At 40.2% G+C, this 22,391-nt stretch overlaps 1 protein-coding gene across 2 annotated transcripts in view; it reads right to left on the bottom strand.

The window, feature by feature from the left end:
• LOC130177451 (receptor tyrosine-protein kinase erbB-4-like) overlaps positions 1-22,391 on the bottom strand; it is a 316,805-nt gene that overhangs the window by 128,605 nt on the left and 165,809 nt on the right. For both annotated transcript variants that reach the window (XM_056389216.1, XM_056389217.1), the window contains exon 3: positions 9,151-9,337. In XM_056389216.1, the coding sequence (XP_056245191.1) occupies positions 9,151-9,337 (187 nt within the window). The remainder of the gene's footprint in view (positions 1-9,150; positions 9,338-22,391) is intronic.

Raw genomic sequence — 22,391 nt, 5'->3', positions numbered from 1 at the left:
ACTTGAGGTTGTCTGAATGTTGTGTAGTGTTACAAAGCAGTGTTGAGACAATCAGTGCAGGAATAAGTATTGATATTGTGCAAACTTGTTGCAAAGTGCAGGTAGCTAATCACAAAAAATGTTTGCAAAGTTTATCTAGGTTATTAAAAATAGTTAAGAGAAGAGTATTAGTGGTGTTTAAGCTGCACTAAATTTAATATAAAATCCTTATAAACTCAGATTTCATGTACGGTGCAAATCATATGAATAATAGTTTCAGTTTTTAGTCCAATGATGAATAGCTGTGGTAGGAAAAACTGCCCCCACCAAAAACAATGACAGCATTTGACATTTATTTATATGCTTAAAATAACCTATGTTGACATTTTTTGTTTGCAAATAATGACTGTCCTCCCTCAGATGCAAAGGTAAAATTCATGTATTAGTGTAATACCACTGCAAACTCTCTTGGGAAGGAGGTCAGGGAAGATGGTTCAGCATTACAAAGTGTGCAATATTCTATATTTTTCTCTGTGTAGACTCCCATTGTTGCACAAACCCCATTAAAAAAACGCCTATACTATGGCCACTGTGAATTCTGATTGGCTAGCAGCTGTCCATTAACTCTAGTTATGGATAGTATAACCAGACATGTTTGACAGGGGAGTGTATATGTCACTGGAAATGAGTAAGCCATCATTAAACTCTATGATTGTGTCAAAAGAAACTGTGACAAAAAGTTTGTTGATGATCTAATTTTGATTAAGACAATAAGGCTCAACCTTAAAAAAAAAAAAAAGGAACCACTGAAAATGAAATTATGACAAAATGTATTAAAGGTCTGGGCAATGAATAAAAACTAAATGATAATGAGAAAGACTGACGAATGGACAAATGAATTAATTACCAAGTTAATTGCCAAATCTTATTCATAAGCCTTCATGCAAATCACACACTCTAACCTAGCCCCTTGAGCAGTATCCTCTGCTGCCTACAATTTCTCTTGTTCAGAAGTTGAATTAGGCACTCGACCTGTTGCACTGACGTTAATGAGAAGCATCTTGCATTCAGCACTGATATTATTGGTTCTTGAAAGCAATACAATTATCTACAATTGACTGAGAATTAGACAAAGACAAAAACAGCTGGACTGCACGTTTACCTATGCAAAAAAAAAAGAAAAAAAAGAATGTAATGTGGATGCAACATACTGTTCAGTTGGCTATCGTTCGTGTTGCTATCGAAAGAATAAGTTCCAGGACTAATGTCAGCACGATCATCCATCTAAATCTTCCTCTAAATGCTCAATAACTAAATATCAATATGTTGTCTTACATTTTAATGTCTCCTCTGAAGCTAAAACCAACAAGTGAAGGAATCCAGCTTCTGAATGGTTCACTGCTCTGCAGTGGAGAGAACAGGTATCTGTACTAATGAGAGTGGCTCTGTTCAAACAGCTGGAGTTTGAGAATGATAACTGGATTAATGAGTAGAGTCGGTCTGTTGTATTACTGCAGAGCTGCTATACTGACACAAAATTTGACCAAAACTAATTTACACTTTCATCAAAAGACTATGACCAGAACTAAAACAAAAGAGAGCTTGGGAATATGCTTAATAATGAGAACATATTTGATCGGCTATATACTTATTCAACACTTTATAGGAGCAGTGTTTGGTTTAAATCATTGCTCAGTCCAAGCGGCTGAAAAACACATGGTAATTTACATAACCTACAGAGCAAATTAATCTATAGCACACACACTCAAGCAGACACAGTCACACTCATGTCACACTCATGCTATCCGGTTTCCTGCTGGAACAACGGTAGAATTCAGACGAGATTTCAACTACGTGAACAGCCTCCTGTTGGTGTCTGAGCCAGTTTTACATCTACATCATGGCAGATCTTAGCCTGATCTGAGCCATAGCCAGAGGGGATGGAAATGCTAGAGAAAGAGAGAGGAGGAATATGTTTCGATTATTAATTGGCATTAAAATTCCTTCCATACCTACTTTAACTTTTAATGAGGTAAAAGTCGACTCTCACTTCCAGCAGGCCGTAAAGGTCCAGTTTGGATGGGAAATTGGTAATAAAGAGCATGCAGTCGTGTTTAGGCAAGTCTGGATATTTCTCTAGTGAACCACAGATGAAGCAGAGGTTAGGTTTGGACTGGACAATATTTCTAATCAGCTAATATAATATAGATAGTTAGAGTCCTTCTAGGGCGCTCCCTAATGCAGTGATGGGCTTCGTCATTGTGAATTATTTATTGGAAACAGACATTCTACACATGTGAACAATACTGTACTCATGTATATTCACACATTAGCATGCTTGCATGCATAAAAAACAAAGGCATGAGTGGTCCCCAGAATAGAAATAAGTACTACCAGTTCTTTATTTCTGATTTACATCCAACTAACCATTTTATCTGAGAAACTCCAAACTGTTTTCCTCACATGCATCTAAAATGTCTGATATTTAACAATTTGAAAGATCAGAGTTGTTGATCAAATAGGCTTTTGCTGTCTCTTGGGGGAAGAAGCATCAGATAAACATTTTCTCCACTTCGAGAGTTAAGACAGTTGATAAGGACCAGATGTTCTTTGTTCTAGGAAATAAATATGTACATGATTTGCTGAAAGATTAAACTAAATCTGCTTTAAAGTACCAAATTTAAAAAAAAAAAAGTAGGGATCGTAATATTAGAGGTAGATGGCATTTGAAGTTGAGGGGTGATTTTATTCTTCCTTCAATGATGCCAGCAGAATAATCACCATCAAAACAGGGGACCTGAGCTGCACCATGGGGAGTCAATCCAAGGTTGGATTCTGGCTGTTTTTTTAGTATCAGCACCTGTCGGTTATTTGATCTAAGTGTAATGATTGCCTATCTGCCCTTGCTGTTTCCTAATGTTGTGAAATTACTTCTATCTCTTAAACTTCTCTCGCTTTTTCCTCCATCCTTTTAATTAAAGATTCAAAGGGCCTTTTACTTTTTGTCCAAACTCGTGTTACAGATTCCTGCGATCGACAGAGGTTTAGGGGATAATGCAGTAGACATAAGGTGGTATAATAACAGTTGCTTTAATGTTTGATTGAACTTTGTCAAGTCTTGAAACAGGTTACTGGGAAAAAGAAAGCATTTAACACAGGAATTCTGAGCAAAATCTTTAAAAGAGTTACATATACAGAGTCCAGTAATTTTATTTACGCAAAACTCAAACAAAGACACACACACACTTTTAATTGGTGAAGATCTATTTTGTTATATTATTTCTCCTTTCTCAAGGCAGGTTTTGACGTTGTTGTCCATTAATATTTCATAAAGCACAGTTATTTTCTGCTTATTAAATCTCAAACATTATTAGAGTGGAGAACATAACAAATAACAAAGGCAAAAATAAGCAACGCTGTACCCTTAAGGCCATGCTGTGAGCGACACTGTAAGATTATAAAAGTAAGAAATTATTGAGGATGTGATTGTGGTTTGTGATGTGGGAGACTTGGGCCATTGTGTGCAGAGGGAGCCAAAAGGTAGTGAAATATAGAACATTTAATCCAAAAGCATGTCAATAAATACTTTCCTGTCGTGTTAGGTTTGTATAGTGGTGGAAAATTAAACAAAACTATTAAAAGAAAGTTTTTGAGAAGTTGAGCTCTGCTGCTCCCATGGCAAAAAAACCAAGCCATTGGCTCTAATAGTCTCACTATCTCTGTCACACAGTGGTATTACAGAGCAATCAATTAACACCAACCACCACTGATGGCCCGTTCCGGACTTCAATTTAACATGTGCCTCTTCACGATCCACATTAGGGGCTCACAAATGTGACAATATGAATGTCGTCCTTCAGAAAGAGAAGTCCCTCTTGCCCCCTTCCTGGAGCGGTGAAATATTGAGTGTGACACAGGAGTAATTGCATGGGAAGTAATCAATTAGACACACAATTGAAGGAGACCTGAGGTCTGTGGGCTGCCAGGCAAGAGGCTCGACTGAATCCTGGTGACTTGCACTGAACCAATCTTGCCTGCCTCTTGTGGCAGAATTGCTCTTTCTTCTCCTGGAAGTTAGACGGTGAATGGAAGTCTCAGGCATCAGAAGAAGGCAGCAATTTCATGCCCAACTCTCAGTAGTCCCTTGTCTGGGGGAAACGCACTGACTCAAATCGTCCCTTTCACCTTGCCCCATTCCATCCTATCGTTTCGCTGCCTCCCCTGTGCATGGCCGTCACAAGATGCTAAACAGGACATGTTCAGCAGATGTTAGCATACGTTCACTGAGATTTCCCTGTTGAACACTTGCAGTAGGCTTTGGAGATCACAGTAGGACTCAGGTGCTCAAATGGGTGTTGCATACAGTGCAAAAATGGCACCGACATTATATTGCATGTGTTTGTGTGAAAAGCATGAATACGACAAATCAAGACAGCCAACTAAAATATGATGAGAGACAGAGAGCCAAAGAAAGAGGGATAAAAAGATGGAAGAAAGACAGAAAATGGGATAGATAAAGAGAGAGCAGATGGGCCATGAAGGAGTGGATAACGCCTTGGCGTAAAACACGGGCGTGTGTACATGCATGCGACGAGAGAGGATCATTCAGCAGATGGGGCCTCAGATTGGATGCCTCATTTTGGACAGACGCAGTGCAGGCGTAGGGTGGTTAGAAAAATGAATCAACAACACTAAACAAATCTGAAAAAAAAAAAGATACTGGATGAAATGAAGGAAAGGGAGGGGGTGGCAGTAAACTGCGTTAAATCAGAAAGCTCAACACTGTTGTGCTCCTTATTGAGGCTGTTATTATTTTGCCAGAGAAGCAGGCTGTAATTACCATGTGAAAGCACCAAGGCAGCCCAGGGTTCATGTGAATCCCGACGAAAGTGTTGAGAATGTAAGGAAGGAGGACACTGCGGGTCAGCGTGCATCAAAATAAAGATTAGGAACTTTGAAAATGTCAGGAAGTAGCTCTGTTTAACCTTTTTCTTGGGTGGCAGGGAGAAAAGATAGAAATAAAAGGTGCTTATTTGAAGTCTCTCTTCGCAGCATACAGAGGGTTCACTTGTTGACCAAAAAATGGATAACCTTGTGAGGACGTGACTTAGTGAGTGCTCGTGTCCCTATAACATAAAGGCAAACAAACGACACAACTAAACTTAAGCAAAAAGTGTCTTTTACATGTCTTATTCCCTTCTATACACCCCCATGCACACACACACTATCCCTCAACTTTTCCTGGCTTGACTGTGCCTTATATTTCATATTCATGAGGATAACTTAGCTAAGCTTGATTGAAAGGTGCATTGGAGGGAGTCCTATCCCTGCTCAGCCAGAGACCTCCTCCACCCCATCCTCCAGTCTCCTCAAATCCAGAGAGTCCACTCGCAGCTCGCAGAAAGTGCACAAGAAAAATCAATAAGTGCAATGCTACAATATACTAGCGACAAATTGATTTCATCCCAAAGCAATTTCGACCCAAGTGGAAATGCAGTAGCGTTTCAGCATTGAGGGGGTCTTTGACTGCGCCTTCTCTTGATTAGCCCCTTATGTAGTTAATAAGTTTTATCCTCTTATATATGTGTTGCTTATGGATTATATTGATCATTTTTTTCACTTCTCCTGGGGGCTGTTGGCAGGGGAACGATGGACTAATATGACAGCAACATCAAAGGCCTTGTAATAAATGAGACAGCTAGCCTTGGACTCACGACAGCACTTGAAGGAAGGGAAGAGTTTTGATCTGTGCTGCTTGATGTACAGGAGTGTCTCAATCCTGATCGTTCAGGCTAATTTCCTTCTTCAACAGCTCACTGTAGAATCATGACAACTGCAAGCGAGCAAACTGGGACACAAGTGACTTGTTTCTACCCCCAGGAAGAGCTTGTTTAACTGTCGGGACCATCTGTGCAAAAAGCAGTGATATGATAGACCCCCCCCAAGACAAGATTCTTGTTATAAAGAGATAAGCTGGTAGTGGAGATCTTCATTGGTGCGAAAAGTTGGACCTGATCCTAAACAGCCCCATCTACCATAACTTAATATGCATATATTCTAACGGATGCAAAAGGCACTTGAAGACCTGACCCAATCACATACTCAAGGATCATTAGAGAGATCACCAATACTGGCAGCATCATGATGCGCCACAAATTAATGAGCAGCTAGGGCCAAGCTATACATGCCATTTCACAGCTCACACTCTATCTTGCCTCCTGCGGTGATGATGTAGCGACACATGACCACAGCTGAAAGCAAAACTCCTTGGATACAGTGATAGATATTAACACACAGACCTGAGACCTCGGGATATAGAACAGACAGCATATAATTTGGATCTGATTTGGGTTCCAGGTCAGGTCTCAGTTTCTGGGAAGCAAGGAGACCGCTGAAAACCTCTAGTTGGTATGTTGTAATAACAACAAACCCTCTGAACATAAAAGAATCTTCCTATAAGAAGACAAATAGGTTGTTATAATATATTTTTTTCATCATTAACAAGAAAGTGAGCAGATTGTTTTCTATTCTGTTCGTTAAAAAGAACAAAAGATACTAGTGTGAAACTCAAACAGTCAGAGTTATGAAGTAGAGCAGATTCAGGCCATGGCTGTTGTGCATAACTTCCCCTCCACTTCATGGCTCGAGGCCACGGATGGCACATCAAACAGCAGCTTCTCTCAGAGTCCAGCCCCGGCTCCCTCAGCACTGGCTTCAACTTGGCACCACAATGAAAAGGACAGGCTTGGCAAAAAAGCTGCTGGTGGTGCTGGACAAATGCAATTCCCTAAGTGTGGCGCAACATGCAAGAAAGAATACAAGATGGAACATAACACACAGGCACACACTGTGGCTGCACACACACTCGCAAACGGCTGTGTTGTTTCCTGCGACTCTGGGGGATCACCAGGAAGGAACAGTTGAAGAAAACAATGAGAGACATCTGAATTATTTAGAAAGCGGGTTTGGAAGCAGCAGAGACATGAACCTCGTGCCAAGCTTCTTCCTTACAAATCTAAATAAATTCTAGTTGAGGAATAAATAGAAAATCCCTCAATACATACAGTATTTTGACAATTCTTGTGCAAAGTGATGACATTGTCTTTCTTACTTTGCCTCAGTGCTTCCTTGACATACTCAAAACCATGGTTATGTATAACATATATTTATGCATGTGTGTAATATTGCTCCCCAAACATCACTGGGTGGAAACAAGCTTTCGTGTACCATGTTCCACCAGTCCAGTCTAATTGCATTGGGAGCTCATCCCCACAGAGGACGGAGCAGCAGAAGTCCTTTCATAACACATTTTACTGACATTCACAGTGAAGGCAAGCATGGTACTTTGTGGTGCTAACTAATAAATCATTCAAATCTGGTCCTCATGCTTCCTTATGTGTAAAAGACAATATGCAAAATGATTTATGTTATGATTGTACCAGAGGGCAAAAACTGAAAAAAATGAAAAAAAGAAAAACAGAACACGAGTGAAAGTGTTTTCACCATGGGGCTAAACACAACTGACCAGGCTTTACTGATGACACTTCTGCTTGTTATTCAACCAAAACACAAATTGCATCTCTTTCAGTTTCCAGCCTCTCGAAGGATTTATGAGGTTGGATTTAGCATCAGAATGAGTAAATAACACCTCTGATCTTGTGTTTCACACATCATGAGCTGGCCCTGGCCCTGGCATGCCCCACTTAGCCCTGTTGTGGAAAAAACTCTACATCTTCTTTGCAAGTCAAGAGCTTGATTTCTTACTGACCTCGGGGTCAGGAGCCCTGAAGAGAACCGTGCAGCACATGGATGCCTTGTTCATAAAGAGGCAGAGCCACCCACACATTGTTTTCCTTCTTAATACAATATCTATCAGTAATCACAATTCACAGTTTTCACCATCTTCTGAGGAAACAGGCTTGGATCCATCGCCGAGTGGGTTGTACATCAGATGAGAATGCTTCGTGTGAGAGCAGGAGTGAAATGACAGAAGAAATAAAGCGTTTTCACGTCGCGAGTCAGCATCATGTCCTTTAGTGTGATAGGGTTAATTGTGATAACAACACCAGTCAGGAGGAGCAGTACAAGAGGCAGACTGTCTGCATATTCCCATCTTGTGTAAAGCTGATAGAAGCCAGTAAACAACTACCAGCACATTTGGCCAATTTATTAATCCCACTGTGCAATGAACCCCCCAACCAGTATTCCAATTCCAATTGTATTTTTGTAACAATGTTTCCTGAAAGCACCCATTTTACCACCTGTTATGCACATTGTGGGATAAATCAGGGATATCCTCACCATCTTTGTGTTTGATCAGTGTGAAATAATCCTGATATCGCTTCTTAGCATTGCTTCAAAGACAGAGGGCAGACAGCTTTGTGCAATAGCAAAAACAAGATTTGATTAACACAGGTATGTCAGCAAGGGGATCTGATCATAGTTGAATTCAGCTATGAGACCTTTTCATAATCATTAACACCAAGGATGGCAATTTGAAACAAGGTAATGAAGTGAGTGAAGTGAATAAATAAATTTCAGGTAAGACGCTGTGAAGCATTCATTTAATCCACCTCCTAGCTGTTACGTACACAATTAACAAAATACAAAAAAAAATTTTAAAAACCAAAAATAGGTTTCAAATTATCAGTCGGTATCCACGTGACTGTAACCCTTCTGTTCTCATCTCATTAGGCTCACACTGGGATGCACACCATTTGCAAAGACAGCTTCAGATTCATCTCTAAATTATAAAATTACATGCAAGTTTTGGAGTAGATTGTGTCACCCACACTGGACAGTATGCATCACTGTAAAAGCAATATCTGGGTTGGCATATTTTAAGCATATAGCTGTCATTAATCAAAACTAGCAAGACTAAATGACTGAATTTATTTCATGTAAATTTATGTTTATAGGGGTGAAAGTATTCAATCAACTTTTTACAGTATGCAGGATTTAGAATAGCTGCAAAGGTGTGCTAACCTGTTAGAGGAATTCCCAGCATGTGGTGAAACAGGCACACACACTCCAGGAGGTGTGGAGATATAGCATGTTAAACATTTGATCTCTAATCAAAACAAACTCCTTCAAAGAATGGACTCAACACACAGATCATAGACCCGAGCACAGACACGTGAAGAACCAGAAAATAATAATTCAGTCACTCACCTGTGAGGTTTTTCAGACCCAGCTGGCGGAGGCCGAAGTTTCCATCACGTCTGTAGTTGAGGAAGATTGCGAGGGAGTAGCGATCCTCGTACAGCTTGGTTCCTCTGATGATCCTCAAGTTCTCCAAAGGCAGGTAGTCAAACTGGTTCAGGGCCACCAACACATAGCCTGTCACCTCCCGGATAGACTGTGGACACAGTTATGGAGGGAGGGAAGAGAGTTGGTGTGTGTTTTAGCTATACACAATACTGTTGCATTAGTTAAAAAAAAAACACTTAAAAAAGCTAATTATTTCTAAAGACACAAAAGGAAAAAAAAACAAAAACATTTCTCTTCATGGATCTAAAATTATTGATTATGCAAGTAAGCTAGCACAATGTAAGAGGCAGTTCATTAAATTGTAGTCCAGCGGCAGACCTTGAGGAAGCAACATTCAGTGCATCACAAAACACGCAAACAAGGTTTTACAACTTGAGGATGAATAAAAAAAACAACCAGATATTCACTTAAGCTGACAAAGTGTGTGATGCTGTATTCAGTTTTACTTCCACATTGTTTTACTCTACACAATCTCTCTGATTGCAACACAGTTTTAAGCATTTCTAATAAAATGTAGGCTATTTTTCTGTTTAAATGATGCACATTCAAACTTCAGTACTGGCAACTTCAACTAGAGTTAACAAAATTATAAATGTACTTAATTGTCGCTCTGCTTGGTAATTTTGCCTCTACCGTATTTGTGCTGCAGAATCGACTATTCTTTCCACTGTGGAGAGATTAAACTCCTAAAAACACGATTAATTCTTTTCTTTCCTCTTCTTCAGAGACTACTTATCTAGTAATGCACAGTTTTTTACATGTCAGTGTTCTGTTGTTAGAAGCTGCCACAGACAATCTTGTAATACCAGTAATACCATTTTAGAACCAGACAAAAATATAACTTTTCAGATGTGGCTCCCTAAATATAGGTAACTTCAGCAAGGTTCTGTATGGTACCACCACCTGCAACAACATCTACCAATACTACAGCCCATAGTTGGACCCACCAAGGAAGTCACAATTTTTTTTTTTCTCCTGCATTTCAACTTTTCTGACTATTATTTTATGATAAAGGCAATTCATTGTACACTTAATGCTTAAAGAAAATGTATGGAATAGATTTTTGCCTCTGACCTGAAATCAACTTATTAGAAAGAACGAGGACAGGGGGCAGAAAGTGAAGGCAGCAGAGAAGAAAACAAAACAAACAAAATAATAAAGGGATAAAACAGGAAAGTTAGAGTCATACATCAGATCACTGACAGCATCTATCTTCAAGGTCACTTTCCACATATTCAATCATTGCCAGCAAGTTGAGTTAGATCATCAGAGCGAGGATAATTTGCTCCAGGGCTTGTGACCCCACTGCAGAACTTGGCACAGGGTTCAGCGCTCATGTCCGGGGCCCGGCCTGGGGTGACTGAGCCACAAGGACAGCCATTGCTTCACACTTTAAATGTCATTTAGGAGGAGATATAACGACTGTCGAGAGTTTGGCGAGGAGCCACCCAGTTGGAGCTGCTGTTGCATGAATCAAAGTGACAGCCTGTGTCCTCTTTCTCCCATCCACCATCATGGTAGCTGTCATTAGCAGACAGGTGGTCAGAGAAGTCTTTCCGCGTCGGCCCGCTGATGCTGATAATCAACAAGTCTGTGTGTGAAGTGCTGTTGCAGCTGATGTACTGAGCTGAAATAAGTCCTAAGGAGGGCCCTGGCAGCGCAGTCATGGCGTCTGACAGCTGTCAGAGAGCATGGCCATCAGCCACAAGTAACTAAGCCGCAGTCACAGCTCCGTCATCATTACCCTGCTGATTACCATCAATAGAAACAGACATGCCAGAGTCTGTTGAGTTTGTGTGTATTTATGTGAATGAGTGTTGGGGACTTTATGTTCAGTGTGTGTCTGTGCACTTATTTATCAGTTTCGAAACTAGTTGGAAAGGAAGATCAAGTTTGCTATTTTGTGTAGTTAAAAAAAAAAAAAAAAAAAAAAAAAAAAGAACAGTCAGAGAATCACTGAGAATATTTGCGGGTTTTAAGGAGCAAAACATGACGAATGTTTTTTGTGAGGATGTCCATTTATCAGTGTAAATCATTAATACTTCAACCTTCATAAGTGCACAATATGTTGAGCTCTGTTGTGCTGTCAGTGTGAACAGGGCTGTAAACTAACGGTCGCCACTCGCCAAATGCGACTAAAATATTCCCCTGGCGACTTAATTTTGGAGGGCTACATGCCATGGGGCAGGTAAGTGTTTGTCACAATATAGCAAAACATTGCTGCGATAAAATGCCTAGACATTTTTGGAGGTGCACGTTGACGGACGCAGAGGCTCTGTGTCGGGGTTCACGTCGACGCAGAGGCTCTGCATCGTGACGGCGTCGACTTGACGCAGTAGTATAAATCAGCCTCCACGCGTCACCACCAGCCCGCGCAGTGTTGTTCCGGCGCAGCAATGTGGAGGCACATACCCGGTGTGAGTGACCCAAAAAGAAAGAGTATAGAGGAGAAAGCAGCGCACCAATTAATTTGTGGTTGGCAATAAAACCATGAAACTCGAGACCATCCGAGAGCACGAAGGAAGAAAAATGTCACGCTGTTTGCAAATCAGTGTCTCGGGCTCAGTCCGAGCATCTCTTCACTCAACCTGCCGTGACTGCTCTGACGTCTTTATCAGAAGAGACCAAAGATCATGCACTGATCCACTTTGTTCTGTTCTATTTTTTTTTTTATTTTCCTTGAATTTTGTTATTATCATTTGTTATCAGAACAGGAGGTTAACTGGTACTGCCCATGTTCGCAATGTTTTGAATATTCAAAATATTAAAAATGTATTTTGAATAATATTTTGGTCTCTTTCCTAATATATATATCGCTATATAATACTGTTATCTCAATGAAAAGTACTGAAACAGATGTATATGTAACAAAAAGAGGCAATTTATTACTTGGCCGGTAAAAAATTTATTTGGTAGATTTTTTCATCTACCGGTCCCCTTGGCAGGTGAGCCAAAAAGTTAGTTTACAGCCCTGAGTGTGAACAAAGAGTTGGACAATCAAGGCCCTCACAAGTTGACTTTATTTCACAGGCCAAGAGCTGAAGATGATTCACATTCACCCTGCTGGGAGTTTGAAGGTCTTATCAACACCGCTACATAATGAAATAGCTCCAAGTCTATGTAGTCCAGTGACATTGTCCTGGGCATTGTGCCATAAAGTCTCCACATCTACAATCCAGGTACCAGGGGTGTGCGGTGACTTTTACACATATGCAAGCAGAGCTGAAGAACCAACTACAGCCCCAATAGAGAAAAATATATTTTTTTAAATTGCTTCTGTGGTAATCTTCAAAAATATTTACCATTAAGTGACAATGACACACTGCAGTCACAATGTAGAATCTTGTATTTTCCTGCCTCAATATTGTGTCGTTTCAGAACTTGCACTGAGAACCCTACACCTTGATTAACAGAAAGAAAAAGATGTCACACATCTTGACCAAGGTGATAAGTAAAACATCATTTGAGATGATATATCACAGTGATTTGCTTGTTGACACGCTACTGCTGCGTCTTAACATTTAGGAAGAAAAGACTATTGAAGTAATTTTCTCATGCCCAAGTTGAGTTTCCACGCATAATATGTGCAATATCAGAACTGATCTCAGAACAGTGGAAGCGGAATCAAGAGCTGCTTGACAAGCACACTTTGGCTATCACCCATCAAAGATCCCAGGATAATCTACAATGTGAATGTGCAAACTGCTGTTCTCATCTCTGCTTGACAAGCCTCAGCCCTTGTCAAGAGGACACAGTCATGCTCATGAAAGTTACAGAAACGATTGTCACAAATAGCCGGTAGTCAAGCTAGCATCCAGAGACAATAGCCTACTGCTGCCGAATGAGGGAAGTAAATTACAAGATGAATGCAAACAAACAATATCAGATCTATTATGGGATAGAACACTGTTCTGAGAGCAGATATAAGGAGAGATATCTCTTCGGTATTGTTCTAATTGATGTCTGTTTTTAGGTTTAACTGGTCAAGCAGTGCTTGCCTTGCTTGTCCTGATGACACACCCCTGCCAGGTACTGTTTTTCTTGATATCAAAAAGCCGAAGGTGGCACACAGCAGTAAGTGCTAACAACTCTGGCCGAATGACTCTGTATATACTGAGCATATACAGTAACTGATAATTATTTCAGGGAACACACTTCATGAGTGTTTTTTTTTTTTTTTTTTTTTCCCCGAGCCTGTTCATTACTCCACTAGCATGGTTGCCGGTTTGTTATTTTCAAGCCACCAAATCAATACTTTCCGAGTGCAGCCTTGCAGAGGGAAATAAAACGGGGGAGAAAGAAGATGGCAGGTACACGCGCTTTTCTCCCCACAGATTGTTTGTTCAATAATGGACTGCACGAAAAAAGGGAAACAACTTGTAGTGATTACAGGCCCTTGCTGAGCTAATGGCCAAATCTGCTCTGCGTGGTCACTTTCATTAAACACAGATCAACAAAACAAGCACCCCTCTCCCCTGCCTCCCCACTGGTGCAGGCCGTGCACCGTATGCCCACTTCAGGGAAACAGTCACCTGGATTACAGCAAGCTTTAACACATGCAAGCCCCTCAAGGAATACAGCTGAAATATGATTTTCAAAAAGGTGTTAATGCCCACAAGAGTTCACATTATGTGATGAAGTAGCAACGCAGGCTTTGGCACAGGTATAATAGCATTTTTAATTTTTGTCTGTGCTTGCACTAAATTTATTCTTGAGTCATTTGCATGGCCTCCTCTATTTAGCCATAGTGCAATTAGAGCAGTAAATTACCTGCTAAATATAACAACATGACCCATTGTTGTCCTGGATTTCTCCCAGTAAAAATAGCTGTACGGCTATCTTGATACAGGTGTCTGGGGCACATGTGACCGAGAACCAGCCTGATCTTATTGAAACCTAAGTTTTGATGCTCTCTGTCCTCATTTTATATTCTTGTTCAGGGTTTGTTTATGTCAACATTGTCATATCTTACAGCGAAACAGGCGCTGCAGTTCAATATTCAGAAAGAGCCGAGGTCTCTTGATCTGCTTTAATCACTTCAGTGAATAAGTAGAAAACTGAGATTTTTCAAATAGACAGTGGTATGTTACTTCACTGCATCGAGTCTGAACTCTGCGGCAAGCCCCAAACTCACCCAACTTCAAACCCCAGACACACACATCCCACATGCCTCCCAAGAGATCAGTGCGTCAGAGTCCCAGTAACAGTGAACAAAAGAGACAGAGAGAGCCAGATTCACTAGATTAACAGGGATTTCTCCCTCCTCCCTGCTCCCTCCTCCCCAAGCCGGAGCATTTGTGAACGGAAGTGTGGCAGCGGAACAAACCCCTCACTTGAGTCACCGAGACGTGCGCGGTTTTGAAATCAGGTCCTTCAATCCCCAACTTCTAAAGGAGGAAAAGAGGGAGGGAGGTTTTGGGGTAGAGTCAGCGAAGGAAAGAGAGAGAAAGGATATAGGAGAAAAGGGAGGCAGAGAAGGAGGGATACACACTGCGGGAGGAGGAGCCCAGTCAAGTGGATCGGACTGGGTCTGTGTATATTTTAATGCATAATTAAAAGCACACCTGTTCCAGTTCAGTAACAGAGACAGAGAGAAAGCAAAGGGTGTGAGGAGAGGTGAACTGTGGGGAGGGGTGATGCAGGGCTGAAAGTGTAATGACACCATTAGCATGTTTGAAGAGACTGAACACACGTTAGCATGATTGCCTTTCATTTCCATACATATTGAGGCGTAGCGATGTGCTCCGCGGGGCTGCGGTCATTGAAGTCAGATACACAGGAGTGAACTGGGAGGGCTTAAGGTTTGCCTTGCATCACTAAGCCCTCATCCTCTATTTCCATATCGCTTCCCTAAACCCTCTGCCTGAGCTCACATCCACATCAGTAAACAGACGCAGAATCTGGATGGAGTGTCTACAAGTGTAAGTGAGAATATCCCCCAGAGTTTTCCCAGGAGATCATCCTCAGTGTAACTGACAACCTACTGGAAATATAGCTGCTAATTGTCCCATTTTGGAAAGTGAAGGCTTCATTACTGTTCTAACATAAATTTCTGACATGAAATCTTTATAAATGAGTGTTAACCCTGCATTGAGAATAACTCATGCATATCTCTCACAAAGTCACACCTCAGTCCCTCTGGAGGGGCTCAAACCCAATATGAGTCACTTCAAACACCTGCAGTTGATGCTGCCTTTGATGTGTGTGTTTGCGTGTGTGTGTGTGTGTGTGTGTGTGTGTGTGTGTGTGTGTGTGAGTAAAAGTATATGTATGTGCCTCACCCAAGTATCTTTTATTGCTTAGATTATTATGATGACTCATCTTTGAAGATGAAGAGAAACGATCCCTTCTGTTTCTTACATTACACCTCTCATGCTCTCATGAAAGAAAGCTGTGTGTGTATGTTTGTGTGGTTGTACAAAGGAATCCTCATGTGAGATTAGACTTTTTGTTTGTTTTGTTGTTTTTTTTTCTTTTGGTTGATTGTAGTAAAAACTGCTTCAAAGAATAAGCGACATAAAGGATTTGAAACATCTCTGTTGGCGTTCCATGTCCTTCCCTTGCTGCTACAGGGGGTCAGTGCCAGCTGCTTTTCAGAGGACTCTTTTGCTCAAGGATTTCACCCAGGATTTCAGTGGGGCAAATAAAAGTAAATCTCCCTTTATGGGAAGAAAAGAAGGGCAATTTTATTTAATTAAAATGTGCACAAAGCAACGAAAGTACACCATGAATAAATATAAGAAAAGGTAATAGAACAGAAACTATCTGACATATATTACTGAAATTAATCTGAATTTTGTGGAGTGGTTGTTGCTTGTTAATGAGATTGGCAAGAATGGGTGACTCTGCTAAGTCCCTGTTCAGCAAGTGTGCACACTGAGGCAATGTGTGGTGCTCAGTTGATGTTTGAGTGTCATTGGTTGCGACAGTATGACAGTCTACTTGTCAAGCATGATGACAAGACAGCCCTGTAAGGTGCATGCATCATTGACAGAAAACACCACGGCGGTCAAATACAGAACAAAAAAGGCTGAATACGGAGATAATCATGTGAGCAGACAGAGGTGGACAAAAAAAAAAAGAAAGATAAACCTAATGTGTGAATATCAAGTATCTGAATAAGAGTGGGGTTACCCATTTTAATTCAGAAAGAGTTCAGGCTTTCTTAGAAAACCCATTACACTATATAATTTTATTTGGCCTATAGGTCCTATTTAAAGGAAGTGGTTCATAATAGACAATGAAAATCTTACTTCCCCTTCTCAACACAGGGAATCCAGTCCAGGTGTTTTATCTAACAGCAATTTATGAGGAGTATGTTTGAATTTGAATGTATTTTTACTCATTTTTATTCAATAACATTATCATGTGTTGTTATATTTTACTACAATAAGAATCCTTGTAGACTTTGCTAAATCCTTGCCACAGGAACAGACAGCTGCAGCACAAACTAATGAGGGTGGATGAGATGCTTCCCATTCACACAGCATATTTCTACGACATCTGGCTCCACTGAAATGTTGTAGAAAGGGCTACTTCCTCCTCAGCTTTGCCACCTGTGCCTCTAGTAACTACAGTGTGGTCTATTGTCCAACACAGTGATACAAAACAAAATCACTTGAGTCTAGCACACACAGATACACAAAGCGCCCTATCTTATACCTGGCACAAAGCGAAATGCAAATGTCTTTGCTAGTTTCAGACTGACACAGTTGTTTACACACACATTGTTTAAATAGCAAATACACTTTGCGCCCATCTGAGCGCCCATGGCCGTGTTAGTGAGGTGTGGTCAGGCGCATTTCTACCTTCAGGCAGTGGAAGGCAATTGCGTGCTTGACCAATAAAAACCTGGTTTGTCACATTATCAAAAGAGTAATATGCACCTACATAGGCACACAATGCACCTGTTACACACAGTGTGCTGAAAATATAAATAATATAAATAATTCAGGTGGCACGTTACAATAGCGCCCTCAGAAGGTGGGAGCATTCTTTGTGGCATATTGTGTGTTGTAAAAGATTGCCAATGCTTCATGGATGTCTCTTGGACATAAATGAGGATCTGCAGAGGAGAATTCTTTCTTACTACCTGCTAAATCCACCACAGTGTTTCCCATTCATCACTGAGACTAAATTTGCCCCACCACAGTTTCAAAATGAACCCCTAACTGGTCAGTCGCAACTCACCACAAATACACTCTTATTCTGTATGCAACACTGCACTGTTACAATAGCAATCCACCCAGGTTCAAGTGTGTTGGGCTTTTAAATGGAATGGGAGATAGCAATCCGATTGGTTTACTGCATGTTACGCCCAAAACACATCCATGAATAATTAACAGACTAAGTAAAACCCTTTCAAACCATGTGCCTGGCGAATCCACTAAATTAGTAAAAGTGGATATGGACACGTCCTAAATGCACTTGGACCTGTCTCTTTGGATCATGCATTTTAGACCCTTGGTTCTCAAACTTTTTCACATCAGAGATCCCTTAACTTACACAAATTAGATCATGGACCCCCACTTGATAAGATTTTGTCCCAGAGTTCGTCAACTGATAAGATTTTTGCTTTTAGATGCTTTATACAGAAAGTGTTTGAAACCCATTACCAAATAGTCATACATTCTGTCATTGTGTATTAATGAATGGAATTACAGTGAAACTAAATTATTCCCCTTTTTGCTGGGGACCCCGAGGAACACCCTAAAGGATCCCCGGACCCCACTTTGAGAACCACTGCTTTAGACAATGTGCTTTGGACTGTTAAGAGAGACGCATACAAAACCACAAACAACAAATATACTTATGCAATGGCACCGTAAAGACCATAATCTCTTCACCGGCTTTGAATGGGTTCATACTGTTTTGTGCTACTAAATGCATTGTTTATTACCAGTTATTACCATCACCTCAGAATAGTTTGAATCTAGAGTACAAATTTGCAGTGATGTGATATTGTTGAAAATTGATATACTGAGTATTTACTTAATCAGGTAATGATTCTGATGAGCAGTGATCTAACTTACACAAATATATAAATATATATATATATATATATATATATATATATATATATATATATATATATACACATATACACACACACACACACACACACAACACACACACACACACACACACATATATATACATATATGTATGTATATGGAGAGTGGGTGGATACGGGTGAGCTGTAGGCGGGTGTGCAGTGGTTACAGATCGAAAAGGATGGATTTTTTGCCAACATTTCCTGCCTGATTCCTCTCAGCTTGTCTAACTCCTCTCCCTTGCTCACAGCCCAGACAATGAGGCATGGCACAGCTCCTATTGATTTACTAACACAGTAATTAAGAAAATACATGTGTATCGTTTTTTTCTCTTTTTCTTGTTCTGTCTATTGTTTTCATTTTCTCTCTTTCATTCAACACACTGAATTCCTTTCCCTCCCTGTCTGTCGTGCACACACATATTATTAACCAACCAATATAAACCAAATGAACAAGGAATTCATTAATGTGGTAGGAACTCTTCAAGTGTATGCTGAAAATAAAAAAGTATGATAAAGAGTTCTTATATTTGAGTACTTTCTGATAATAAGTACTTATATTAATCACATTGCAGTTGGGTACTGCGGCACCTACGTACTGGAGCATTACTTGGGGATATTGACGTTTGTTGATGCTTAAAAGTTAAATAGCATCATAGTAAATTGCAGAAAGTTGGTCATATTAAGTTTTCTTTTCATCTAACTCACCCTTTCTCTCACTACAACACACATGCACACAAAAATTGTTATTCTGGATCAAGTAGTGGTGGGTTTTTTCCTCATGTCAGAAAATCGCCACTTCTCTTCAAGTTTCCATCACTGTTTAGCTGCCATCGTCAATTTCTTTGATCAAGAGTCTTTGCATGACAGTGACAGCAGGAATCACATCTGACGCAAAGGATCAAGAGCTCACTTTTTGGGTCAACTTGTGAAATGGCGCCAGAACGGATGGCGTAATGTTTAAAATGTATAATAACTATTTTGTGCCCAACTGCCTTCACATGAGCAACACTTCTCGGATCCAAGTGACACTTGTTAGCAGCCAAGTGGAGGGTGTGAGTGGCACATGGCAGCGTACATAGTCCAGCATTATCCATTGCCTTTATAATATAATTGTTATTGTCTCACATCACAATGTGGAGAGAACTTTTCAGAAGTCACACAAGTCTTTTTAAAAGTTACAGGCCTCTGGGTAAGCAGAGCTTGCAATCAGCTTTGTTTTTATCTAATGTAGGCTTAACATTTTGTTTGCTGTAAACTGTTGCATTTCCCAACGTAGCCGTTTTTGATTACAAGTACATGAGCACTCTAGAGGACTTAGAGCCTACCTAATTCTACATGCCACTGTAGCCATTGAATAATTGTGATTGGCCCTGGGCGAAATATTTCTCTTGTTCCCCCCAAATGCACACGCAAACAGTGCAGTCAATGGCTACGTCACCATGGAGATGCTCACCATGCAACTCCCAGCCCTCAAACTACTCTTTGATCGGCACATCGGACAGCAGCCTCAGAGTCAAATATATCAACTCCACTCCAACTCAAACCACCACAGCAACTATCAAACATCCAAAATAGCTTTAGCCAGCCAACAAGAGAAACCCGTACTCACCAATTCATTAGAGGTTCATTCACCGGGCCTCGCGCTCAGCAAAGTCATTAACAACACTGCACAAATCCAGACTCCTGGCTCAGGTGTTCCCTATTTGAGAGTATAGCAATCAAGCTAATGCTAGCCTTAGCAAAAAATAAACTTGGAGCATGGTGAGTAAAAAACTAATCTAATGTCGTCAGTTCAGCAGTAAATTCAACCTGTTCTCTTTTAGCCTTCCTCTTCTGAACGCCGCTTTTATGTTAAGACTTGCTAAACATTATGCCGTTAACTGAATCGTCCCTTTGCTCAGGAATACTTGCTTCTTGTTACAAGGTTGAGAAAAAAATTGACGTCCACTCACGCAAATTAACACAAATGACAGGGAGCAAGCCCATTGGACAGATTACGTTTTCCCAGCAAACCTTACCTCTTAACTTTTGATAAGAATGAAACCAAATTAAATGAGTGATGTGTACAAATAACATTAACTTTTAATAAATGCAGTTTTGGAACATTTAAATAAGGGCAATAAAAATATAAAAAAAATGTGACTCAAAACCATAAGTTGTAATGGGCCCCTGTAAGTTACTGGTCCCCAGTGCAGTTACATCCACAGTTAAACGCATTCAACTTATGTAAAAAGCATGAATACAAAAGTGATATTCATTGATAAATTGTAAATAAGTAACTAATATCAATTACGACTTTGATTACCAATTGATGAGTCCATGGTGATAACAAATAGTATAAGATCTCTTCTCTTCTGAAAATGTTATTCAGCCTTTTGAAAGTACAAATGGTCAGGGTCCGGGTAACTTAAGATAATTCATCCCAGGAAGCATCAGTCAAATGTTGGAATGAATCCAATGTAAAAAAACATTTGCCTACTTTTTGAATCAAATACAAGTTGAAGAAGAACGTACCAAATGAGTTGAGCTACATTTTGACTCATGACAACGACCCCTTCAGTAATTTTTTCAAACAGATGTAACGTCTGTACTGTAAACTGAACTTCAACCAAAGTGCAAGACCCTCTGGACTGGAGAGATGTGAGGTTTTTTTCTTTTTTTTTCTCTTTTTTTTATATAAAAGAAGAAGTGACTACTGTATCTACTGAATGTGTTCACTGGATTCACTCTCATTTCAGGCAGAACTTCAGTTTTCCTTCATCCAAGACTTTCTGGGATCATCAACACTGATGTACAAAGATTGTTCCATAAAGTGGCACTATAGTCTGCTGCTGCCTTTATTGCCCTTATTCAAATTCCTCCCTTGAAATTTCAGGATGACTTTGCTATCCTTGTAAAATATATTTCATCTGGATGAAAAATGGTTCACAAACATTCAGGAAAATGATTTGGGTTTAAACTACACTGAGTCAAAACTATTATTTAAAACAAAACACACAGTACTGCCCTTCATGTGCAAGATAGATCAAGTGTTTCTTTTTGTAAAATTTATTCTATTTACCCTGAATGCTCCTTGCCTTTCAAGGACTTGAATGCAGGGAAATGGAAACCACACACATGCGTGCACACATGCACGCACGTACATATGCACGCACACATGCATGCACGCACACATGCACGCACACACACAGTGAGTTTCTCTCAGTGTCTCTCATCATGGCAGCTCTTTCCCATTTCACCTCCCTGACAGTTCCTGAATTGAGCTCCGAAGCCCTCTGTCATTAAGACTGACTTTCACCTTTGGCAGGAAAATGAATAGTGTGGTGTTCACCTTATGCTATGAGAACCATTAATACAAAGTGAGAAGAGAGAGCCATATTCTTCACATTACCGCTTTCTTTCAGTACCATTTTATTTGATGTATACTTTATTAATTCCTGTAATTTATCCACTACACTTTATTTGTAACTATTTAGATGTAGTGGACAACATCACGGCACCTAATGAGCATCTCCAGCTCGGTAGCCAATGCAAATGGTGGCAATGTTCCTTATAACTAGCATTGGATAAACATTCCTTTTGAGGTTGGAGGAAATGCAAATGCAAAGTAATTGTAGTGTTGCACGTTGTGTGATAAGTACAACATTTAAATAAATCAATGATGGCCAAGATCGATATTGCAATTGGCAAACTGCTTTTGATGCTATGTGAAAGTTATCTAAGTTATCAAAGTCTGTCAGATAATGGCATTCATTGGCTACTTTCCAAAGGTTCTTTCATTAACTTCAGTTAGCTTCACACTTGTCTCTAGTTGGACATTACAGAGAATCCGATGTTGTGTCCCTCACATTTTAATTTTCAATGTAATGCCAAGTAGCAGGCAGCATCAATTTCATCCTCCATTTGCCTTCTGCATCGTACCTTGAGAAGAGAGATAAAGACAGATAGAAAAGGAGAACAGTGGAGTGACACCTCTTCCCATGAGGAGAAACTGCGACTCCATCAGAGCACGGGTAATGAGTGGACTCCTGTGGGGAATTCTCCAAATGGACTAATTTGTAATTGATTCAGCGCATTAATTACCGGC

This window comes from Seriola aureovittata, chromosome 11 (assembly GCF_021018895.1).
Source record: "Seriola aureovittata isolate HTS-2021-v1 ecotype China chromosome 11, ASM2101889v1, whole genome shotgun sequence".
Taxonomy (NCBI): Eukaryota; Metazoa; Chordata; class Actinopteri; order Carangiformes; family Carangidae; genus Seriola; species Seriola aureovittata.
This window is presented reverse-complemented; position numbering and strand designations above follow the sequence as displayed.